The 25,650-nt window shown below is 41.5% G+C and overlaps 1 protein-coding gene across 6 annotated transcripts in view; it reads left to right on the top strand.

The window, feature by feature from the left end:
• The first annotated feature begins 283 nt into the window (after window positions 1-283).
• Window positions 284-25,650, top strand: part of TCERG1 (transcription elongation regulator 1) — a 33,957-nt gene continuing 8,590 nt past the window's right edge. The window contains exons 1-16 of one of the 6 annotated variants that reach the window (XM_074884176.1): window positions 293-398; window positions 931-1,022; window positions 1,546-1,771; window positions 5,491-5,643; window positions 5,836-6,097; window positions 8,813-9,055; window positions 12,944-13,006; window positions 14,319-14,519; window positions 15,773-15,888; window positions 17,006-17,094; window positions 18,076-18,236; window positions 19,054-19,120; window positions 20,194-20,329; window positions 21,291-21,380; window positions 22,186-22,304; window positions 24,370-24,520. In XM_074884176.1, the coding sequence (XP_074740277.1) occupies window positions 1,547-1,771; window positions 5,491-5,643; window positions 5,836-6,097; window positions 8,813-9,055; window positions 12,944-13,006; window positions 14,319-14,519; window positions 15,773-15,888; window positions 17,006-17,094; window positions 18,076-18,236; window positions 19,054-19,120; window positions 20,194-20,329; window positions 21,291-21,380; window positions 22,186-22,304; window positions 24,370-24,520 (2,076 nt within the window). In that variant the 5' untranslated portion in view covers window positions 293-398; window positions 931-1,022; window position 1,546. Of the gene's footprint in view, window positions 399-930; window positions 1,023-1,545; window positions 1,772-5,490; window positions 5,644-5,835; window positions 6,098-8,812; window positions 9,056-12,943; window positions 13,007-14,318; window positions 14,520-15,772; window positions 15,889-17,005; window positions 17,095-18,075; window positions 18,237-19,053; window positions 19,121-20,193; window positions 20,330-21,290; window positions 21,381-22,185; window positions 22,305-24,369; window positions 24,521-25,650 lie in introns of all 6 variants that reach the window. The other 5 variants (XM_074884173.1, XM_074884174.1, XM_074884175.1 and 2 more) reach the window with 5 other exon arrangements.

Raw genomic sequence — 25,650 nt, forward strand, 5'->3', positions numbered from 1 at the left:
TTGGACGTAGCGCCCGTCCCTTTTTTTCCCCCCGCAGCCTGTTCCGTCTTACGTGAGGTCAGTTCCGCTCCTCTCCCCGGGTCACGCCTCACGTGACCCACTGCCGCAAGCGGCGCGGGACGCCCGCGCTCAGCCAATCCCGGCCCGCCTGGCTTCCCCCATTCAAAGTCGGCGGGCGCGGCGGCCAATCGCAGGGCGCGCCCGCCCCCGCGCGCGCTGACGGGCGTGGGGGATGGCCAATGGGGTGCGGCGGGGCCTGGCCGGGGCGGCAGCGGCAGCGGGTGGGCTCGGCGGCGCTGCGAGGCGGCGATGGCGGAGCGGGGCGGCGGCGGCGGCGGCGCGGGGGCTGGCGGCGGCGAGGGGGAGGCGGCGGCGGAGCGGTACGGCAGCGAGCTCAGGTACCGCGTGGCGGCGGGCGCGGGCTCTCGCGGGGGCCGCGGCCTGGCCCGGCCCGGCCCGCCCGCCGCGGCCTTCCCGTAGCGCGGCCCGCGGGCCCGGCCTGCTCCTGGCGGGCGGCCGCCAGCGGTGGCGGGGGAGCGGGCCTGGGCCTGGGCGCGGCCGGCGGGGCGGGGCGGGCAGCCCGGCGGGAGCTATAGCCTCGCCGCCTCCATTTTCTGTCCCCGCGTGGAGCCGGCGCTGGGACGGGCCCCGCGGGGGCGGCCGAGCCCTCGTCGCCGGGCCGGGGCCGCCCGCCGAGCTCCGCGCTCGGGCGTGGAGCCGGGCTGCCGGGGAGCGGCGGCGGGCGGGCGGTCGGGGCGCCTGGCGGGGTCCCCCGGGCAGCTCCCGCCGGGAAGCGCCTGCCCTTGGCGCTCTGCGCGCCGCTTGCAGCCCGGGTCGGCAGGAGCAGGGGCTGCCCGCGCGCTCTGGACGCTGAGCTGCGTGTGTGTTGCCGTTCACCTTCTCATAACCTTTGTTTTTTTCAATTTTGAGTCATCATGCCAACATTGGTATTGCACTGGCACTAAATGGTGGGCAAAATTGTTTTCCTGAGAGCAGCAGAAGAGCGTTTGTTGGTTCCAAAGGTGAACGTTTTTTTCTATATATACATTTAAAAGGCTCCCCGTGTAGAGGGTTGGGTGGCACAGCGGGTTTAGGCCTTACCGTAGGTCACAAACGTGAGGGATGTAGATGGTCCTGTCGGACACTCGTGCTACAGGACAGTTAAAGCCCTCGGCACGATTGACAGCCGCTGCTTGAGAAGTCTAGGATGTACATGCAGACAGGAGTCAGAGCCGCAGGTCGTGTTGAAGGAGCTTTGGCAGATCTGGATGCGCTTCCGCAATGCCTGCCTACCCCGATCCCAGCTCTAGGTTATTCATTTCCATGAGTAAAAATTAACAGTTGAGGACTAACAAACTTGAGCTGTGAAGGGGAGGAAACTATTGAAGTAGTGGCACGCTTAACTTTGTTTATTCAAACTTGGCATTTTTTCCACACCCTTTTGATTTTTATTAGGGTTTTTCCCTGTTTATCGTAAGAACTGATTTTCCTACAGCCAAACAGCAAATGGAAATGAACGTTGTTTCCCTTTGGCCTTATCCACAGAATGGCTCAGCAGCAAGCACTGAGATTCCGTGGCCCAGCTCCCCCACCAAACGCAGTCATGAGAGGCCCACCGCCTCTCATGCGACCACCTCCGCCTTTTGGTATGATGCGAGGTCCTCCTCCACCACCTCGCCCCCCTTTTGGACGTCCTCCCTTTGATCCAAACATGCCTCCGATGCCACCTCCAGGAGGGATCCCTCCACCAATGGGACCTCCGCATTTACAGGTAAAGAACCGGGGATTCTCTTGTTTTGCTGAGTTGGGATTTAGGGATTTTCCTTGTTTATTTTCACGTGTGGAAACGATAAGAGGAAAGACATTAAAATGGATGAGAAAAACAGTAGGACACGATGAAAACATAAGGCTTGCGTATGGTATTATGAAACTAATGCATAGCTGTGGTGTGTAACTGCTACTTGTGTAAGGCTCCTTGAGGCAGTTCTAAACAAATCAATTACGCAGTCAGAATACATGCTCACCAGTGGAGTCTGTGCTGAAACCTGACTTCATGTTGGTGCCCTGTGGCCGTGCTGAATGCAGGATTAAGGCCATGCTCAGACTTCTGAACGTGTCAAAGCAGGCACGCGGAGCACGCGTCAGCCTCCCAGGGTTATCTTAATTTTGCCCGTATTCGCTTAGTGAGGTAGTGACGGACACGCACAGGGACCGACAGCAAAGGTGCAGCTGAATCCTGTGGGGTTCCAGCACGAGCCACACCTGCTGTCGCTCTGGTGGTTTATTATTGCTGATCACCGAGGGATTGGTTAGGTGGGCAGGCAGCAATTCTGAGAAGTAGGTATATAATCAGTGGCAGGCGTGTTTTGCTTCAGGAGGGCGCGTGGTTCCTAACGCACCCAAAATTGTCAACACACTGACAAAGGAAAAGTTAACATCTGGAAACAAATGGAAGAGTGGGCTCGGTGTTTGCCTGGAGCAGCTGCAGGTGGCCCTTGTGCTGACATAAGTTTACTCTTGGCAGAGGGAGAATGCTCTTTACCTTTTTTGTTGTTGTCTTTGGTTTGTTGGCGTTTCTTTGTGTTTGTTTTTTTTAATTTGGAGCATTCTAGCACCTACAGGGATAGCCTGAGCCTGTTGGGCTCAAGTAAGGTAGATTTCTGTCTGCATTTCATGGTGATGTATGTTTAAGTTTTTTTGTCTACTTTTCAGAGACTCGTACTGTTTGAAAGGTACAACACGTTTGTGAATAAGAAATGTATTGTTTTAATAGCACTGTAGGAGTGTAGTGCTGTTGGGGCAGTGTAATCACTGTGTGGGCCTGCAAGGAGGTGAACAGTACTATGTGGTTTATAAATAATGGTTTAAATCCACTATTTGTAATAAAACAGTAAAAACTTTAGTGCTGTGAAATTTATTTTAAAATGTAGGCATGCGGGCAAGATGGAGAGAGAAGATGCTGACATGGGTTACTCCTTGGCATTTTAGGCTTTGCTTTGCCTATGGTTTTTGTCAGCAGGGCTCTGGGGGCTTTTTTCCACATACCCGTACCGTGGATCGGGTCCCTGTATGGCTCCGCAGAGAGCTGCGTGTGAAATGGGGGAGCGCTGCGGGAGGAGGCAAGGGAGTGGTGAGAGCAGGAACAGGGACTTAAGCTGGACTTAATCTAAAATAAATGAACATCAAACTGTAGTCTGATTTTTGTGTGCTGTCATCATGCTGAGCACAAGAGTTCAAGAAGAAACCGGTGCACGTTTTCCATAGCAGTTTTCTCTCTGTGTGTTGTTAGAACTCGGGCTGTTCAGGGAGGTGTGAAGCAGCTGTTCATTTCATTGAAATGTTCTCAGCTGAACAAAAGTCCTGTGGAGCTGAAGACTGAAACAGTAGGTTTGAGGGGTGTAAAGAGCCCCACTCACCTCGCTGACTGCCATCTTTTCCTTTCCTTCAGTACCAGGGGCGTTGTTCTATGGTATGTTTTCATGCTCAGCTTAAGTTTATGTAAGACTATTTCCACCTACTGTGCCTTTCTTCTGGTGCTTTGTGCTCCCATTTTCCCTCTTGGTGTTAGTGTTCATGTGCCCATGTGCTACCTTGAAAGCTCCTGAAGCAATGAAGAGGATCTTGTTTCTTGCAGTTTCAAGAATCAGCCAGAGTTAATTTGAAGCCCCAAGCCTAGCTGCTGCTATCTCCTTGATTTATGTGTTTGAATTATATTCTGAATGTGCTTCAGCTCTCAGCTGTTACATCACAGCAGCTTTATCATGCCATGCAGTGAGCACGTCTGCTACAACTCCTTACCATGTGTGGAATCCATGCACCAAGCACGTCTGAGTCTTTCATGTCAGCCCCGTGCTCTGCTTCCCACCGAATGTTGGTTTTTAGCTTCTCACTCTGCCACTGGTGCACGGGGAGACACGATGTTGAAAGGTGCTGCGGTTGAAATGGAGGAGAGGGTGCGCTCAGAACGGAGCCGAAGGGCATTCGGGATGCCCTGACTGGGCACCTGGCATCCCCTCCTCGCTCCCAGGACCGCCCTGGGGCGGTCTAACGCCTTTTTTGGGGGAAAGCAGCAATAGAAGGTAAAAAGTGAACTCTGCTGGATTCTTTTTACAGGTTGTAGAGCAGTAAAGAGAAAGATCATCTTGTGGCCAGCTGGAGGAGCTGTGGAGAAGAAATAAGGAGGCAAAGAAAGACTGTAGTTACTTTAATGGCCTTTTTGTTTGTTTTGAATTCTGTCCATGTACTCTTGACTTCCTTTATAATAGCATTTAACAAAAATCAGAGTAGGTACGTGAGTTCAGAAAGCGGTTTAAAGTATCACTCTTACGGCAGAAATTTTGATCTGGGGAGTACTTCTAAAAGAAGCCAAATGCAGGCAGAAACCAAGGGCATGGCACATGCTGGAAACCGCCAAGGGTGGGACTGCAGCCCTCGGTGTTTGCGTTGTGGCACACCGAGCCGCCCCGTCCCCGTGACACGGGATTCCCCGCACACATCCCGGGTTCAGCAGCACCCCAGGCTCGCTGCCCCTGCGCCTCTCACCCAGCCTGTCAGCTCTGAGCGCAGCACCCAAAGGGCTTTACCCGTGAGCTGTCTTGGCACTGCCTCTCTGAAGAGGAAACCTTTTGAATCACAAGTTCAATTAGAACGGGAGTGATGGAGATAATTAGGTCAGTTGTAGGTGTATGCAGAGTGAGTTAAAGAACTTGCTGGGTTTTGTCGACTGTCTTTTTTATAGGGAAGTATTCACTGTACTTGTTACGCACAGGAAACTTCAGAACAGTCCAAATAAATAAGTAAAATAAAAGAACTTAATGTACTTTGAATTAGAAAGCAGGCGTTTGGGCTTTCAGGTAATGATGGTGTGCAGGGCAGTTCCGGATTTCTTACGATGATGCAATAACGAAAATGTAATTTGATATTTTTCTTTTTTTTAATAATTGGAGCTAGTTAGAATTTTAGTTAATGGGAAAGCAAGAAGTAGAATGGATTGTAATGAAATCCGCTGCTCTGCTATGCCAATAAATTTGGTCCTTACTTTTGATTTTTTTGTATTTCTTCACTGGGAGGATCATTGTGTAACCGTTTAGTAGTGTATTTGATTCCCAGCTGGGGATGTCGTGAGTGGCAGTTATTCAGGAACAATTCTTTCATTCTTTCTCTTTACTGCATTGGGATATTTTCTCCTTTTCAGGAGAGGAGTTTTCTGTCACCCCACTTCTTTTCATGCCACTTTTTTCTGATGCTTTGCATTTACGTTAGTGTCTCAGCAGTTAAATGCTTATGCAGGTGTTCTGCCGTAGGTGGTGGCTGGTCAGGGAGCGCACTCTCTGAGCTGGTAGCTTTAGATTGTTAAAGAAGCTCTCGAGGCTGCCAGAGTTAACCTTCCTATAGTTGTACTGTCTGTTGGTGCTCTAATAAAGGAAAACTCTGCTTGAAAATTGTATTATTATTATTATTATCATCATTATTGTTATTATATGCCTTTAGAGACCACCATTTATGCCTCCTCCCATGGGTAGCATGCCACCACCTCCCGGTATGATGTTCCCTCCAGGAATGCCGCCTGTCACTGCCCCTGGAACACCAGCCATGCCCCCAGCTGAAGAAATCTGGGTAGAAAACAAAACTCCAGATGGCAAGGTAAGGCAGTTACCAGAAAGAGCGAAGTAGTGGGTGTAAACGCGTTGTCATACGCAGTCTGGCACTGTGGTAGAATCCTACCCTCTTGTCTATCCTCTTACTAATTGTTTTTAAAACAGCAGGAACTTGGTCATTTATAAACCTCCTCCTCCAGATCAGCAGTGGTTTGATGGTGCCATTCTTCAATTGTAGGTCTATTTCTATAACGCGCGTACACGTGAGTCAGCGTGGACTAAGCCAGACGGGGTCAAAGTTATCCAGCAGTCGGAGCTGACGCCGATGCTGGCTGCCCAAGCCCAGGCCCAGGCACAAGCCCAGGCCCAAGCAGTAGGTGCCTCCACACCAACCACCAGTAGTCCTGCATCTGTGGCCTCTCCATCCACATCCTCGAGTACTCAGTCCTCCACAACCGCTACCACAACCACAGCCACTTCCGTTTCACAGACGATTTCCAGTGAGTAACTGCGGGCTTCTCAACCTTTGCGATGGTGGGGAGCAGGTGGTGGGGTACTGCTTTGGGGAATTGCTGCAGCAAAAACTTGGTATCCAGGAGGAGGTTGTTTCAACAGAAAGTGGAGTATGAGTTTAAAGTGCAGTATTTAATCTAGAAGAACTTTGCATGTGAACCTTTTTTTCTTTTTTCTTTTTTTTTCCCCCGCAGTCTGAGTTACTTCAGGATAATAATACTAGATCAGCATGCAACCCTTTTTCTTTAGGTCTTTGTATATTTTTCTTCTGCTGTTATCGCATCATCTCAAAGCTATTATGCATCCATTTTCTTTTGACTGTAGATAAAGCTAAATTGGGTTTTTTTAAGTATTTCACAAGAAAAGTTAATCTGAGGTAGGAATTCTAGTTGTAGCAATTTCTGCTTTGTTTCCAAAATGGCATCTGTTGCTTGAAGAGGCTGGATCTTTGAGTGCTGCTCCTGGGCTGTGCAGAATTGGCTGATTGCAGAATAGAGCTGCTTCTGGTGTATTACTTTTATTAGCATTATTCTTCTGACTAAGCCTCATAAGTTCCCATTTGTTAGAGTTGCACAAAAGAGGAAAAAGAAAGTCCTTAGAGCCATTATTGTTCACTCATGACCTTTGAATAATAGCCTGAAGATAATTGCTGTTTACATGGGCTGAGCCCTTGCTTTTAAGGGTTTTCCAACTGAGGGAACCTCAAGAGAAAAGGGGTCTGAATTTACGCAGCATGCACATACTGCATGTTTGTACGTGGTATCTGCATATAATAGGAGTAGTGTGAGTTACACTATGGCATCTAGTGCAGAGCATCTGTACAGAGGCGTGTGTTGTGTAGCACAGATCTGTTTGCACGAGCGTGTGAACAGCAAACCCTAAGGTCACCTGGCCTGGCCAAGCAGGGCACGCCTGCGACGGAGCGCTTTGGCTGGTGTCGCTGGCCTCACAAGGGCTGCGAGAGCACGGCGGCTGTGCTGATCCCCAGTCCTGTTGTCTGGCAGTCTTGGGTGTTGTAGCTGTGCTGGCAAAAACGTGTGCACTGAGTCAGGCCAAAGAGTCTGCAGATGATGGGCGATTGCTGACCTGTTCTGACTCTAGTTGTAGTGTATAGTTGCATCTACTGGAATTGCTTCATCCTTTTCCTGTAACAGGTGAGGCAAGTCAAGCTTGACTCACCATTTAATGCAAACTTTAGAGATCTGTGTGTGAAAGGGAGGTGACCCTCAACTTCTGCTTTCAGTTAACACTGGAGGGAGGACAGATCTTCAGGGTAGCAAATAATTTTGTACCGCTCAAAGCATTTTAGGGCTCTTACTTAATTTGACAGGTAACTTAGTACTGTGTTCAGCTGCCTTGTTGAAATATGGTCTGGTCTAACTATTTTGCTGAGTAATGAGAATCAGGTAGGAGGTGAATGTTAGCTTCTGGCCTAATGCCAGGCTTTGGAGAACTGATCCTGTGTGTGGAATAGCACTTTATGCACCTTCTCTGAAACAAGATTTCCTAATATCGAATCTGTTCCACTTCTATCTGTTCTACCTGCTACACTTTGTCTTTGCTTTCAAGAACTGTTACTGTTGGTGTCTGTGCCTAGGTGATAAAATTCTATCATTTATAATTTTATAACTCTCAAACTTGGCCTGGAAAAAAAAAAAAAGGACTTCTGGCTGAGCTTCATTCTTGTCTGGTACCTATTTGACTTAGGTCTTAAAACAAATCACATACTGACTGTCTGCTCTGTTTCCCTAAATTTTAGGCAGTGCTAAGAACTTTCACCCTTTCTGAAACACTTAACATCAGATCAAAAAGTCTTTATTTAAATGTGCTAGTACTGGTATGTTATTGGGAATGCTTCTGGTAGTCGTTAAACACTGAAGAAAATGCACAGTATGCCCATATATAATATGGTCATAAGTTGGTGTGGCTTTTTTGTAGGTTTTTTTCAATTAGTTCATTTTTACAACAGTTCCTCTTCCCCTCCACCAAATTTTACAGTGTAAATTCTCAAGGCTGGTCAATGAGTTGAATCAGTCACGTCTCCAGCTCCTGTTTGCCAGTGCTTTGATACGTAGCACTATTTATTCTGGGTTAAGTGCTGGTTTCAGTCATGTTGCAAGGATTATGGAATTCAATGCTAGTAGTGTATTTTCCCACTGGGAGGCACTGAAGACCAAGAAAGTTCTTGCAGCTTCTGAGCAAAAGTACTTCCTTTTCCTTGCTTATTTACACATGATTTTTTATTGACCTTTTTCCATTCTTGGATTACAACTTAATAACATAGTTTTACAGACTGTTGTCACACACATGCTGCTTGTTAAAAAGCAGAACCTGTGTTCCTTTAGCATAAGAACAACCCTTTTCCCTTTGAAACTCTCTGTAATATTCCCTTTCTATTTTTCTGAACAGGGATACAGAGTAGAATTTCATTTTGGGCTGTATTTGTCCTTCGATACACCCTTGCTACTGCTATAGAGACTTGTTAGGTGTAAAGAATGGGACAAGGAAAATTTGAACTTGACTTTGTGAATATTTAATGTTACAGAGAAGACAAAGTTTTTTGTCCAAGAGTGTCTTCCTGCTGATTATACCTAAGCATATCTGCTTATATAACGTCTGTTGGGAAACAGAGAGCCAGTATGTTTGCAGCAAATATATTGTAGTGTCTAAGATACAAGGTGTTCTTTGTTTTTTTTTATCAGCACCTACCACACAAGACCAGACCCCGAGTTCGGGTGTTTCAGTTGCCACACCATCAGTCAGTGTTTCAACCTCTGCTCCTTCTGCTACACCTGTGCAGACTGTACCCCAGCCAGTCCCACAGACATTGCCTCCTGCAGTTCCTCATGCAGTACCTCAACCAACTGCAGCAATTCCTGCTTTTCCACCAGTAATGGTACCTCCATTTCGTGTCCCCCTTCCTGGCATGCCTATTCCACTTCCAGGTAAATTGGCAAACTGTAATTGTCTTGTCCGCTACATGTCCATGTTGTCAATTTGTTTGCACTCATGTGTCCACTGTGTACGGAACTTGCCTGAATCCTCTCCACTCAGAGTATTTTTGAAAGAATTCAGGGTTAGCAGACAGACTTTTTAATTAACAAAGAACGTCAATCTTTTTAACCTCTAGTTCTTTGGTGTATATATATTGGAAAACAGCTGCATTTAAACATGTAAACCTTTTCTTTTAGGTGATAGGAAAATTGCACTAAACACTTCTTAGTCTCATGGCACTTGTCTATCTTGTCATCCTATTTTAAAAAAAGTGAGCTTCTGGACAGAATCCTTATGTGACTCAGAATATTATAGCACTATATTTTACTAATTGCAATATTGCTATAATTTTTTTTCTACTTGCTTGATTTAGACCTTAAGTCTTGTGCATAAATATTTGTTAGGACGTGTATTATAGCTGAAAGAAATTAAAAGAAAATAACATACTTATGAGCAGGAAAAATGCCCATTCAAATGCATTACCTCTGAATGATGATTGGTGTTTCCAGTTCTCTTGGTTTGCAGCTGTCAGGTGTGATGGGAATGCATTAAAGTGGGGGCCATAATGAAGGTGTTCAAGATGCAAGGGTATTATTCCTAGGCTTTAGATGTAAAGACCATGGAGAAGAAATCTTAGGTGGCAGCCCACTGACTCCTGGGTAAACTATATTTTCTTAAGTTTTTATAAAATATTTAGATACTTAAGGAAGTCATGTTAGGCTGGCAAAATTTTGGACTCAACTGCTGTTTGTAATCGCTGCAGAGGCCCTCCTAGGAGGTCTCTAAAACCACTCCTGGCTTAAATACCATGCTTCAGTTTGCACAGATACAGCTGAGTTCCTCTGCTAGTACAAAAGTAATTAATGTTTTTTCAGTGTGCAGTAGCACTAAATGTATACCAAGAGCTGATGATTTTCTGTTGCAAAGGAAGGTTTGCAATTGCAGACTGGTTACAAGTTAGTTTCTGATTAACATTTACAAAGAAGCAGCTCTGAGCAGCATCCCCCTATTTTTGAGCCTGTACAAGCTGAGTGAGGTGACGTCTTTCCTGAGGTCTTGGAACAATCCAGTACATGTGAAGGGGGGCCTTTGCCTTCCATCAAACTGGCTGGATGACAAGTAATCCTTTAGAACACTTCTTTGAAGGATATAAGCATCAAAGTAGTTAAAACGGGTATTAGTTCTACTAACTACAAGAGAGGACCAACTTTTAGTTACCTCTGCTTTTAGGATAGTCTTCTAAAATAACTGGGCGGAGCAACTTTAATCTGTAATTTGCTCAAAAAGGAAATGGCAGTGTAGTACTCATTGTTTTAAGACAGGAAACAAATACGATGCTGAACATGATAGTCAAGACTGAACAAAAAATGGATAAAGGATAGAGGGAGGATTCTGATGTCTGTATATTTGTGAGGTTTGGAAGAACAATAGAAAGGGTTAAGCCTTCAAGATGGTCAGCTGAATATTCTTACCTGCAATTTCTGACACTGCCAGCAAGGGATCAGTGTAGCGTGGAGGGTCCCTACTGGAGGGTCCCTGCGTGCTTTGAAGGATGTAATCATCTGCTGGGGTGTGACCTGTCAGGTTAAATGTGGGTGGTCAAAGCAGTGGAGAGGAGTGCCAGTGAAAACAGAATCACTGGGGTGTGTGCTTGGGTTGGGGTTTTTTGTAAGCTTTCAGTCAAAGTTTTGCGAGTACTGCAATACAGAAGGAAAGACAGAGCAAGAACATCAATCTTCTTCAAGTAATTTTTTAAAATTTTTTTTTTTTTTTCAGAACTTTCCTGGTATCAAGTCTTAGATCTGGCTTCTCCTGTTCTCACAGTGAGATGAGCCTTTTGGGTGGAACCCATAACCGCAAGAGGGGATAGCTAGCAGTGAAGTGTGTGCTTCCACTAATGAGTCAAATTTGTCGTTTTGCCTGATCACAGAATAAAATCAGTTTACTTCTTTCAGCTGATTCTGTCCTGAGTTGGTTGTAATGGTTTATAAACACAGTAGAAGAAAAGGAAACCTTTAAAATATTTTACAGCAACAAGAAACAAAAGAGAAGTCAAAATTACTTCATGGCAGTATATGGTGAATTCAGAACGGCTTATGAAGTTTTAATGTGTAGATGTTTGGGGCTTTCAGCACTAGATACAGCATCAGCCAGATTGCTTTCAGGTTACAGGCAGAGCTGAACAATACTGCTGTCAAGTGATTGCAAAATTAATCTCTGTATTATACTGTAGTAAGACGGAACAATGGAAGAGTTGATTAGTGATATCTCATAATCTCAGATCTTAAAAAGTAAGTCTGCTTTCTCTTAATTCATACATTAAAAGTTAGTTGTGTGTTTGAGAATGAACTTGGCAGAGGAAACAGTTGGGTATTTGCTAAGTCTTATCTGCGCTGCAGTACCTCTAATTTCAGTGATCCCGCAGATGGCATTATTTATACTGACCCAGTTTTAAGACATGCTGTAACTTCCTTAACAAAACGAATTTTCAGATTCATTTTCAAGTACATAACATGAAACAACACCACCCTTCACCCCCCCAAAAAAAATTTAGACAAACACTTCATTCAGTGCTGTTTGAGTCAATGTTTTTGTGTCTCAATTCATACTTTTTTTTTTATAAAACTAGTTTTGGATTCTTTTACTGAAATTATTAAAGAACATTACAATTCTGTCTTCTCAAAAATAATTTTTAAAATAAATTAGCAATATTTTTGTATGCTTTTCATACTATATCTCTAAACAAGAAAAATCAAAATTACTTTGGTTATAAACACAGGGGTTTAATTTCACTTTGTGCTGGAGGATTTCCAACATCAGGTGATGGAATTGAAACCATTTAAGAGGAAGTTTCTGAAGTATTTCAGTTTCTGAGTGTCCTGACTGGACCAGTGTAGAGAGAACTTCTGTAGTTTCCTTCTATACCCTAAAATGAAGGTTTTTGGAGATGCGTTCCCCTTACCCCTGACCAACTTCCTACTGAATTTAGTGTCTAATTGAAGAGGTTGAGATGCTTTCCTCTTCGTGGCCTTTCTATGTCATTTCTTAATGAGCTGGAGAGCAGAACAGTGCATGATGCTACCTTTTTGAGGGCTAGTTATGCTGCTTTTAGAGCATTTTTCCGCTCGTGACGTTCCTGATAATGAAAAATAAAGAAAATGTTTGCTGCAACTGACCTAGTGCAGCTTTGTGTACCTCTGTTTGCAGCTTCGGTGCTTTTATTTCTTTCCCCCCCACCTTCTTCTGCCTCCAGCCTTTCCGTAATGACCCTCATAACCTCAGCTTTCCCTCTGGGTTGAACTTGGCTTTCACCCTGCTACGCCTCGCTAGTCTGACTAGTTTAAGTCTGCCCTTCTCTTACCACTGCTTTCTAAATGCCGCAGCAGACTGAAAATAGCAAAGACTGTTGGTTTCACTTTGTTGCTGCTCCCTGACGGATCTGTCTGAGCAAAGGCTGTCAGTGGAAAACAGCACCGTTAGTAGAATATTTTCCCGTGGTCCTGCCCTGCAAGAAGAGCCGAGTCCCCCCTTGGATGAACTTAAACCCCTGAGTCTTCATTGAAATACCTTTTTTCTTTTTAATGACATCCCAATAATTTGCTAAACAGCTGATTTAATGTAGGCAGAAACTGTTGCTGCAGCTTAAAATTAGTTTTATGTTTGATCTGGCATAAAATGTTGGAGCAAGAATAATTCACATTTTCTTGCCGGGAGGCTTTCTCTTTGCCAGCTGGAAATGGCATTCCAAATTGTAGCAGGGAATCTGTAGCGTCCAGACCCCCAGTGGTAGCCGACATGCAATGGCAGCTTTCCAACATGCTTGCTTGTCCCTTTTACAGGTGTAGCAATGATGCAAATAGTCAGCTGCCCGTATGTAAAGACAGTCGCTACCACCAAGACCGGTAATTTTCAAAACCATCTTAGTTCGTTTTGTCTGTAAGTTGGCATGGTAGTGAATGTTGTTGTTTATCTTTTATTTATTTATTTGCTTCCCCAATTGAATGAATATATATACTTTATTTTCAAAACCAGTATAAATGCAAATATCATATTTGGCCAGGAAATAGTTTTCCCACATAACTGTTAGTGTTAGCTTATTTTATACGAAAAATCTAGTACAGTTTTCTGTAATCATTGAGTTCTGTAATAACTGTGAATCTCTTCATGCCCATACTTATTAGTTTCTTGTGTGTGGATTTTTGTTTTTCCTACTTCCACATGTACAGTGACATGATTGTGCTCGCATGTTGGTGTGCGTGTACGTGTGTCTTAGTGTAAATTTTCATTTTTCAAATTGTGGATTTAAAAGTCACTTACTGAGAATACGGCAATGTGTAATGTGTGCTTTCCAATATTTAAAAAGATAAATTTTTTTCCATATAAATGTTAAAGGCTCAAAATTACAATCTTGTAATTCTAGTCCTATCCAATTTGTTTTTCTAGAAGTTGTCATTCAAAATACGTTCAGTATATACCCATTTTGTTGGGATGAGTACAGAAATAATAGGATAACGTAGCATTCTGGCTTTCTTATCTTTGGATATTTACTTGCCATTTTGCTTTAGGATGTGAGTAAAATGTTTTTTCCAATCGGTCTGCAGTGCTAATCAAAACCACCACGCAATCTGAAATCACTTAATTCTCATCAGGTTTTATCCAAGGCTCTGAATTAATGTTAACTTTTTTTAAGTCACGATTTAAGATTTATCAGAGTTCTGCTCTGTATTATATGGCTCAAATTCAAGCCACTGTTGTCTTTTTAAAAGAGCAATAGGAATATCTCTTAAAATGACAGCATAATTAAACAGTGGAGTAGATTTAAAAAAAAATAATTATTTGCTATAGAGATCTAATAAAGACTTTAAAAATAAATAGAGCACTCAATTTTGAAGTATTAAAGCAAATGTCTAAAAACTAACAAGCTTTGTGCTGTGCAGAGTTACACATTACTCTAATTAAAATAAAAAGCTATCTAATTTGCCTGGTAATATGGGCATTACTGATTGTAAAACACAGGAAGGAAATCTAGTAACAATGCATTGCTTTCCAATTTAACTTTGAAAATAATCTTTATATTTATTTATATAGGTTGATTGTTTGTAAATTAAGTCAGTAAAGTGCTAGGTTTTGGTTCTTACGTACTTCATTGTCACTTACTGTTTTTTATCCTTTTCTTTTTTTCTTCTTTTTTTTCTTTTTTTCTTCTTTCTCCAGGTGTCTTGCCAGGCATGGCCCCTCCCATTGTACCGATGATCCATCCTCAGGTCGCTATTGCCGCTTCACCTGCTACCTTGGCTGGAGCAACAGCAGTCTCTGAGTGGACAGAGTACAAAACAGCAGATGGAAAAACTTACTATTATAACAATAGGACTTTGGAGTCAACGTGGGAAAAACCCCAAGAACTGAAAGAAAAAGGTACTTTCTTTTTTTTAATACAGCTGTATACTAGGCAAAATTGCTTAGACCATTAATGGTTGTGTTTGAAAATGTGAACGAGAATATTTCTAATCCCTTATCTCCCTTAAGAATATTTTGAAATGCTGATTATAAGTATCCGTTTGAGTTGGTCTTGAGTCTGAAAGTTACAGTTTCTTTTGTTTCCCACTGTATTGTAAGAGTATTGGTTCTAGAGTTGCTTCCCAATCCTGTGACACGTGGGTAAATGCGTGTTTCTGCTCCAGTAGAAAGTAAGTACTTTACGCACTCACGTGTTTGAGAGGTTCCCAGTTGCAGAAAGACAGAAAGTGAGGGGAAGATTCAGCTATTCTAAAGACTGTAACACAGGAAAGAATGAAAATCATTGAGATGCTGCATTTCAGATCTTCAAAAACTAAGTATATAAGCATCTTTGGAATATGAAGAAAAAATAAATTATCTCCCCCTATCCGTTTTCCAAAGTCATATTCTGGTCGTATTCTGTGACTTGTGTTTATTTGAATCCACATTATATCCATGGGTGGTGTGATACTGGAGGGAAACTGTTCTTGGATCATAAATAAGAAGGGGCAAAAGTCCTGTGGCTTTTATTCAGTTTATAAAGTCTTTTAGAAAAACAAATCCAGTTGAACTCAAATAGTTCTTCCTTTTATGGTCTGCTGAATTTTTTTAGTTACAAGAAATCTTTGTTCAGACAAATTCAGAACACTTACACAGTTAGCTAGTTTAATACCCATCCTTCTAATAATTCAGGTTTAAATAATAGATCTTTTTACTGACGTGAAAACATCGAAGACAGCAAATATCAATTTTTCCAAGTAAAGATTATGCGTTTTATAATTTTTTTTAAGCGGATGCAGAGCAATCCTCAGATGATTCTCCATGAATTTTCTCTGTTGGTTTTTTTATTGTCAACGGCATTTCAAATCTGAAAGTCGTCTTCAGTGTTGCACTGTTGGTTGATATTTTTATTGTTTTTTCAGCTATTTCTGTTGGTACACTTGAGGTAGCTTTTTAGTAGAATAGGCTGCCTTACGGTATTTTGTTTTCCAGTCCCAAGTATATCTTGGTATAGGAGATAATTATGTCTATAAGCAGACACTGTAAAGCCCAAGAAGGACAGAAAGTGGTGAAAATACAATAAAAATAAGTTTTGTTTTGCTGTTGAGCTTAGAAAATCATACTGATCAATTTGTTGGGGTTCTATAATGGAAAATTCTATCTTTATTAAGAAAAAATGGAAGAGAAGATTAAAGAGCCAATTAAAGAACCTACGGAGGAGCCTTTACCAATGGAGACAGAAGAAGAAGAGCCAAAAGAAGAACCTATAAAAGAACTTATAAAGGAGGTAAAAGACCTTGCAACCAAATAGTCAGTATCGCCATTTTGAATCCTACATCCTACAGGTGTGGATGCATCTGTAGACCAGGCATATTGACAGGAGACATGGTTAGTAATTTGAGTTCTTAAATTCCTGGGGTGATTTTGAAAGCCTTCCTTTTTGGACTCATAGCTTTTTTTTTTTTTTTTTTTAACATAAGGAAAAAAGGACATTTAAAAGAAAAATACAGAGTATGCGAGTTAAGAAATTAGTAAGAACATGGAAAAATTAGCTAATTACATAGACATGGTGTTCTCTCACTGATTTTGAGGTGTTCAGAAAAATTAAACTTGTCCTGAATGTTTGAGATCTTTATATTAATAGCTAATAGCTTTTTTCTATTTCTCTTTATTTTGAACAGTTTTGAAACAAAGCTTACAAGTTCTCCATGTGCCATAACTGATGAGTTTAGTCTGTCAGGAACATATGTCCTAGAAAATGTCTGTAGTGTTTGCATTGCAGAAAACAAAATTAACTAGTTTCTTGCAAGGCATTTTGTCATGCTGAGAAGGCCTAGTTCTTGAAGATGCTAAGGTGTTTGAATAAAAATTAAGGCTTTCATACTGATTTCTGTGAACTTCAACGTAGCTTAGTAAGCAGAAGCGCAGAATTCAGTTGCTGGGTTTTATTACCACTCTACCCTGTTTACTTTTGAAGTAGTTGCTAGTTTGGTTCTTTCTGCTACAGAGGTGGCTGCCGATTTTTGACTGTTCTGTACCCTGTGTTGCACTTACAAGTAAATTAACTTTAAATCAAAATTTCTTTGTGAGAAAGTACACCCTTGCCCCTGTATTCAAGCCTTGATTCAAGGACTTCTGCAAATCTAGGAAGGCATTTAAATAAGGTTTCATTGAAGTCAGAGGTTAAGTAAACACTTAGAGGTTTTCTGAATTGAGATTTCTGAATAGCAGTTACTATAGAAATTTCAGTGCTTCTGTTTTAAGCATGGCTGAAGTGTAATTGTGAGCTGTTTCTTAGCATTGTTTCAAAATACATTTGCTTGCTTTAAACAAGTTAGTTACTTTATAATAAATAATTAGCTAGCTGTCATTGCCTGAGTTCTGTAACTCACTTTTTCCTCGAGGAGCCAAAAGAGGAAGAAATGACTGAAGAAGAAAAAGCGGCTCAGAAGGCCAAGCCGGTTGCAACCACTCCTATTCCAGGGACCCCCTGGTAGGTAACAGTTTTCCCTACGGTGGGACCGAAACGTCGTTTCCTGTTGCCACTGGGAAGGTTGCTGGGTAGTTAGAACAGTAATAGTGTGTGAAGATCCCGTTCTGGGTATGCTTCTGTCTCAAGGTTGGATTCGTCCAGCCAGCGCTGTTCACGCTGTGCCAGTGCTCGGGTGTTCGGTGGTGTGAGCGCAGCCTTGACTGCAGTCCTGTGAGGTGTGTTACCCGTATCGAGTTCATGTCCCAGCCCCCTTCATCTGCCACTGCTTCCTCCTCATCTGGTATGAAATATTGGCCAAAAAAAAAATTAATCTTGGACTTGTTTTGTCCTTATGCCTTGGGGAACGAATAGGTGCAGCTGCTGGCCAAAACAATCTTTTTTTTTTTTTCCACTTGGCATAGATATTCATCAGGTGCCTATGTGTATAATGTCATGATGAGGCTACTCTTGCTGTAATATACATAAATCATCTTTGTGTGTTTGGATGACCAAGGTAAAAATCTTACCGATGGGAAGGAGATACTGATTTTTGCAATCTAGCCATTTTATTAATATTTAAAACTGTCTCCCTTCAAATTACTTCTGCGGTTCTTTCATCCCATCACCTATAAAGTCCTGGAGGGCTCATTAGGTTGCTTTTTCTCATATTTAGTGAGACATTGAAGAGATGAGGTACATTTATGCCAAAATCTGATTCAGCTGACTAAAACATTTTTCTAGAGAAGAACTGAGTATACTGCAGCTCCTGATAAAAAGCATTCTTAAAATTGCATTTCAAATCTGCTAGCAGAGAAAAGCAATGATTTGGTCTCTCATTGGGACAGTAGGAGTGTCTGGTAGTTGCGCAGTAAGTACGACCTGGATCTGTCTGTGACCGTTCTGTTCCAGGTATATGGAACCGTTCTGTTCTGTGGTAGCAGGTATATGAACGGCTGAGGACAAAGCTAATGCAGGACTTCCCGTCTGACTGTTAATTTCTAGGTGTGTGGTGTGGACTGGTGATGAGCGTGTGTTCTTCTACAACCCTACCACTCGACTTTCTATGTGGGACCGACCAGACGACCTCATTGGAAGAGCTGACGTGGACAAAATTATTCAAGAACCTCCTCACAAAAAAGGGATGGAAGAAGGAAAAAAACTTAGTAAGAGCAATCTTACTGCCGCCTTAAGAAGTCTGAATATAATTTATCACTTATTTGGTGTTGGTTTCTAAAACTAGTAACATTTAAGTAAGTGCAATAAATGTAAAGACATATTGAAGAATGTATGTAACTTTGGAATTTAAGAAGGCTGGTGAGAATGCAGATTTATAGAGTCCTTTGGAAAAAAAACAGTCTATTGAAGAAAGTAGATATTAACAGGGTTGATTTTTTTTTCTAAATGCCAACAGGCTGAAAAAAACCCCACAGTTTTTACTGACTAAAAAAAGGGACTGTGTTTGTTTTACAAGCAAGAGGAATTTGAGGGCCAGAAAAGATTAATCATAACGTACAAATGGGCTCTCACAGAAGAGGCTTTAACTTAGAGAACATCAGCTGGAAAACAGTTTTGGAAGCAGCTGCCCAGAGCAGGGAACATGCAGGAAGCTGCTGAGATGAGACTTCTTTCTGGCATGAGTTCTAGTAACTGATCCTGGGATGACATGTGGGCTTGGTAGTTGGAGGAGGGCAAAGTGCAAGTAGGTGATCAGGAGATCCAAATGTGCTTCATTAGACTGTTTGGCCTGAGGTTATTTCCCTGGAAATAAGTGGTCAGTGTCTGTCAGTTTAAATCCCAAGCTGGCCACGAGTCCGTTAGTCGTGCCACCACATTCCACAGCGACTGCAAGCTGTATGTCCTCCTTTGCCAGGATACGTTATCGCTGCGTGCCCTGTCCTCTGTCCTTGCACAAGGCTTCATTTGTAAATCACAAACTTTTCATAAATATAAAATCTAAAGTATTATTGAAATCTGTTACAGTTAGAGAAGAGCATGAATCTACAGAGGAAGCAAATGAAGATGAGCCTATTAAAATCAAAAAGCGCAAGTAAGTTTGCTTTTTCAATACTTAATGGTCTGTGTAGATAAAATAACTGAAGTTTTTCATCTGAGCAGTGTGTGTACTGTTGTATTCAGCGGAGTAGAGCAGTGATAGGATCGGTGAACACAATCATCAACTTTCTGCTGTTTTACTTTAGCAGCTCAAGTATTTTATGTTTCTCTGAGATAGCTGAAATTCATGTATAGAGGAAATAGCATCTCCTTTGGAAATCATTCAAAATGGAAATAAATGGTACAAGTTGGTGAATGCAAGGAATATTTTGAGTGCGGTTTAATAACTTGCTTCTATTGCTTGTTTATCTAGCTTGTTAATTTCTGTGCACAAGATTTTGTTGCCAAAAAATCCAGCCATCCAGATTGTCATGGTGATGACTCTGTTTTCACTCTTTTGTAAAGGTTTAAGAGTTCTGTTTAGGTCTTTTGGTCTGTTTTGCCTGTTGGAAGGGATACATGTCACTTTGCTCTGAGTTACCTACACACACTGTTCTAAAAGTAGTTTTACCATTTTATTTGTTATTGTGTACTCTTAGGGATGATGATAAAGTTGTTTGCAATTAGAGCTTTGAGTTTGGGACGAAGTGTGTTTGCTCGTAGTAAACGTAAATCAACAAGGAGCACACTTTTTTCCAAAATGCTTTGACGGGTGGATGTATCACTTGTGTTACAGCATCTTCTGTTGTGGTGATTGTGAGGTGTTCTCCGTTTGAACTAACTCCCTCAGCCGTAGCCTTTCACAGGGCTTCGTGCTCTTGAACAGAAGGTCAGAAAATTTGTGCAGTTAATGTAATATCTGTTGCACATCTGGCGAGACCATTGAACACAACCAGATGTGCTAACTTACTGGAGTCGTGTTGGCACTGAGGTTACTGAGAACACCTTGGGTCTTGAGCTCTTCCAGGGTGGAAGCATCCATACCCAAGTCTGAGAAGGGCTTTCATGATGTGTAAGCCTGCGCTTCTGAAGTACTCTGTTACATCCATTCTGGCCTCGTGAAGTTCAATTTCTGACCTACAGCGTTGACATACTACTTCTAAAATTATACTGTATAATTTTTTTCAGGAAAGATGATAACAAAGATATTGATTCAGAGAAGGAGGCTGCTATGGAAGCTGAAATTAAAGCCGCCCGAGAGAGAGCCATTGTCCCTCTGGAGGCTCGGATGAAGCAATTCAAGGACATGCTTCTAGAAAGAGGGGTCAGAAATCTGTGTGTGTGAGAAGGGGAGAGAGGGAGGGGGAGGTTCAGGCAGAGGTCTCGGTTCTTAGCAAATCCAGAACCTGTGGTGCTTTATGGAAGGAAAACAATCTCATCCTTCCTCTGATTAGTGGATGCATTTGGTACAAGACTCCATGTTTCGAAGAATGTTACGATTACAGCAAAATTTTGATTTCTAAGTAACTGAAATTGAACAGTATCAGGACAGTTTGGGGTTTTTTTAAACTTTTTTCCAAGTTAATTATGTAATTGAAAGCTGCCATTGAAAATAAATAGGACACACAAACTGGACACATTCTTAATGTTTTTGGAAATGTTCCTACATGAGAAAAGCAGTAAGTTCCACTGTGGTCCCTACACTCTTACCCTTAAATGGGAGAATTTTTGCTTTTAGTGAACTAAATTTGAAATCTGCTTGATACAAATCAGTTTTGATAAATAAATTACTCTATTAGAATATAACTTTATATAGTAACTTTAAAAAATGGAAGTGGTTCCAGCTGCCTATGCAGCTTTCCTTTAGCTTCAATAACTGGATTTTACGGGGTGGTTTTAGTAAAGCTTGTTTAAGATGACCTTGAATGTGTTTAAATCAATCTCTTCTGTAGCAGAACTGTCTGCACTCATAACACTTAGAAAAGGTATAGAGGACATGGGATGTGAGAGCACAGGATCTCGAGGCTTCCTTCTGATGTACTTTTTTGTAATGCCACACAGTAGTAGTAATTAAGCATGTGTTATTATTTAGAAGTTTTCAGAGCCAATTAGTGTTGAAACTTGCTATGACAGCTTCTATCATCCATTAGTGATGAATACTTCAGGATGAGCTTGTTTCTCTCTTTTCATCAGATGTACAGTTTTGCTTGAAAACAATGGGACAACCAATGTATATTTGGGAAACTTAACCATTAGTTAAAATCTGACTTTTTTTTTAATTAAAGGTCTCTGCTTTTTCAACATGGGAGAAAGAGCTACACAAGATAGTTTTTGATCCTCGTTACTTACTTCTCAACCCGAAAGAAAGAAAACAGGTAAAAGAGAAGTCAAATTCACTCCCCATCCAGCTACTACAGGCTCTGTCCAAATCCTCAGTCTGCCGGTTTTGTTCCTGCTAACCTTCCACACTAATCAATATTGGAAGGGATTTTTGTTATGATTAGGGTTTGTCTGGAAATGGAAGAAGCCAGCAAGGAAAGAAGTGACTTGATAGGTTTTATTTTTCCTGTGGTTGGAAGATCTAATATTTTAACCCAGTGAAAGTTGCATGCATACAGAGAGCTCCCAAAACCTGAACAAAATGGTGAGAATTGTCAGTATCTCTTCAAAATATTTGCGTAATGAATAGCCTATCTATTTATTAAAGAAAAAAAAGTGGTTGGGGGAAAAACCAAAGCACGTTTTTATTGTTAAGCAGGTTCTCACTCCAGAAGCTTTTCTTCAAATGGTTGTAGGGAAATGGAAAACTTCAAGAATACAGGAAGTGTCTGCTGTCTGAAACGTATGACCCAGAAAAATGTTAACGTAACGTGAATGCGTAAGAAACTTCTTCACAGGTCTCAGATCACATGTTTAGATACGGTTACACTACGTGTTCATCAGATTGGAGTAGTTTGCATATTCAAATACAAAGAGTATTTACTCTTTGTATTTATACAAGTATATCTACAAACCCTTCTTTCTACCTCGTCTATGTTGGTTCTGTGGTGAGAGGAAAGGAAACAGGAGAAAGGGAAAGAAATGTGATTTTTTTTTTTTTTTTTTTTCTCCTCCCTCTTGCCTAGAGCTTATGTGCCTTCAGGTTTGTGTGTTTTATGTCGGTGACTGGTGTTTCTGTAGGTATTTGATCAGTATGTGAAAACCCGAGCAGAAGAAGAGCGCAAGGAGAAGAAAAACAAAATAATGCAGGCCAAGGAGGATTTCAAGAAAATGATGGAAGAAGCAAAGATTAATCCAAGGTAGGAGCTTCTTGTTCGTATGCATAAGCTCTATTAGAACGGAGTATGTTGGGTGGTGTTAGGTAGGTTAATCTCTTTCAAAATGGGCAAAGAGGAGAAAAATCAGACACTGTTGAAATCTTCTTTTGCCTGCTTGTATTCACCTAACCGGTGAAATAGTAGAACTTGAGATTTATAATGATTTGCATATTTTAAGTTGTTTTGAAGAGCTCCCCAGCATGCTGACCGGATTGTGAGAAAGGCCTCATGACCCACCACAAGTTTTCTTGAATAACCCTGTTTCTTCTTAAGAATATTAGTAGTTTCTGAGAAGTACTAGACAGGTTTCTTCAGTTTGGAGGGGGCTGAAGGGATGTCTTCCTGGTTACAAAGTATGTTAATGATAATAGGACAGAATATTCTGGCTGCTTTAATATAGAAATTATTACATACCCCTCATATTCAGACCTGCTTGCAGTGATAATAGCAAGGTGGTGACAGTGAATGTAGTAGCATTCAAGATCTTACTAGAATTGTTTGTTTCGCAGCTTTCTGACATAGAGTTCATGAAATATGTCACCAGATGAGCTCTAAAGTGTTCTCTTTCAGCATCTCTTGGGTTATCTGGCATTAATTCTTTTACAGTGAAATAACAACTCATTTGTTTCACTTCAGCTTAATTTTTTTCAGTGTCACGCTTTGGAAATCTGGTGGAAGCCAGGGTTATGTTCACTTTAAATTACTTCAAGTCTGATTAATAACTCTTATTTAAAACACCTGCCTGCTCATTTAATAAGGGTAGCAGTTTCGACAGTAGTGGGCTGGGAAGAACGGAGGCATGGAAATGTTTTAAGAGAAAGTTCATCAGTAGTAAGTTTAACATACAGTTCAGAGATTAACGTAGACTATTGTGTTAACTTGAGTGTCCTCAGCTTCCAAGATATCTCCGATGTGTCATATTGGGATTGACTCTTACCTGGTTATGGGTTGGGGTGGGAAAGAGAGTTCCAGTTGAAATACTGTCTTGTTTAATCTTATCCTTTGTCTTCTGGTTTCAGTGTTTGTCTAAAGGTATTGCTGTACTTCTGTGAGTGCCAGACTGGTTTTTTATCATCTATCTCAGTCCAACATGCTCAAGAGTTTGTGTTCCACTTCACTTAAAACAGCTCTTGTTCTTCAATATAGCTGTACATTCACTTTCTAATCTTTTTGAATAAGCTACCAAATTCTCTTCTTGTTTCAATTTACCCTACAGCAACAGTAGGCTGGATTTTCCAAGTCTAATTATTTCCATGCTGTGATGAAAACATTCGTATGATTATAAGTGTCTCACGTATTCTTGGGGCCAGATTTGCATCAGAGCTTGGAAAAAGCACAGTAGTGGTTTTTTTCGAGGTAAGTGGCAGTACTATATCTACTGCACAGATTGGAATCTGGCCCTGGAGGTGAGAGAACAGTCAGGGAAGTGCTGTGGGGATGATGGGTTGAAAGCCCAGGATTGCTGCCTCTGCCCGTAGTGTTGAAAATATTTGCAACTCCGAGTGTTTTAAGACTAGGCTATGCAGTGTTCACGGTAGGAGGAAAAACTGATTCAGCCAGTGTTCTGTTGTGACTAATACCAAAAGATTATTTTCCTGGTGAACTCTTAGCATGGTTTGGCTGCAAGTAAGTGCACGTAAAATCTTCGGTTTCACAGCTGTGAAATACTTGGACAGACTGGTGGCTGAACCGCTAACCCACAAAAAAGAAGACTTTTGTAGACAACTGAGGTTTTTAATTTCTTCTTCTTGGTTGCATTGTAATCTCTCTTCCTACACCTGCACTTTCTGCAGGTAGCTGTATTCAAACCAACCAACCAACCCCTGTAAGTCTCTAACAATACCTTTCATGTGTGTGCCTAAACCTGACTCCTTTCTATATAGTACATTGATCAAGCATCTCTGTAGTGAGACCATAGGATGTTGCCTTTTTTTTTTTTTAAATTGTGCTCTGGCATGTATTCTAGCAGAAGAGATTTTTCTCTGCTGAACCTGCTTCCCAGCAAAGACAGCTCTGCCAAATGAGTTCACTTGCCATTTTGTTGCAGAACTACTTTTAGTGAATTTGCAGCCAAGCATGCTAAAGACTCGAGATTCAAGGCAATTGAAAAGATGAAAGATCGAGAGGCCTTGTTTAATGAGTTTATCACAGCGGCAAGAAAGAAGGAAAAAGAAGATTCGAAGACCAGAGGCGAGAAGGTAAGGTGACTTTTTTCGTTCCAGCAGCGTGAATGGCGTGAGCGTGAGTGCGATGGGACAAAGGCAGTGCTTGGTTTCCAGTGAGCCTTCTCTGAGGCACCGTCCTGCTCTTTCCAGAGAGGTTTGACAGTGTAAACACTTCACGGATGTCCCTTTGGTCTTTCTGAACTAACTATTTTGAGTTTGCAGGTGTACTGACTTTTAGAGTGCATAGACTTGAACTTTTGTGAAGCTGAGTTTACTTAAATAATCACACTTCTTTTGTTGTTTATCTAAGCAAGTAACATTCTGTTATTAACTGGAATAATGGCTGATTTTTATTTTATTTTTTTGAAGTTATATTATCCTGAAGCATTAAAAGGAAAAGGATTCTTGCCCCGTTTGGCTGGAAGCCCCAGAACTCTGTTCTCTCAGTGGAGGCAGTAAGAACTTGAAATTCTCTATAGGATGCTCCGTTTAAATTTCAAACAGCTTCCATATCTTCTCTTTCCATCTAAAAGCTAGCACTTCAGTGACTTTTTAATCTTTCAGTAAATATATCTTATGTATAAACTGCTGCTTATTAGAATTAAAGGTCAACTATTAAAGATTAATGAATTCCAAATGTCATTTGACCATACTGTCAATAGCGGGGAGCAGGCTTTCACCACTGGGCAAGCAGGCTGCTGTGGAGGTGGCATCAAATATTATCATCGAAATATGCAGCCACTTACTGAAATGTCCCTGTGTGTTGTGCGAATGGAGAAAATAACCTCTAAAGCCTAATCATTTTTGACATTTTAAAGTCTGCAATATTTAGTTTGTAGTATAAAGTTACTGCAAATTTCACCTACTAAGAATGCTTACAAAAGAGAAAAATCTGATTAACAGGTTAGATTTGGGGACAGTTCGTTATGCAGTAAGTTTTGCATAGTTTAATCTAGGTACTCTGGTCTAATTTGATTCTGTGCTCAATTTTTTCAAATGTTGACTTATTGCTGATATTCTCAAAAAATGATTGTGCTTTCAGAGGAGAACTAATGTAGTTCAAAACTAGACTTTTACATACTGCATTTTGATTATGAATATGGAATTTAAAGCATTCTTGCAGCTTATTAGTGCAGTTGAAGACTAAAAAAAAAAGTAAATAT

This window comes from Strix uralensis, chromosome 14 (genome assembly GCF_047716275.1).
Source record: "Strix uralensis isolate ZFMK-TIS-50842 chromosome 14, bStrUra1, whole genome shotgun sequence".
NCBI lineage: Eukaryota > Metazoa > Chordata > Aves > Strigiformes > Strigidae > Strix > Strix uralensis.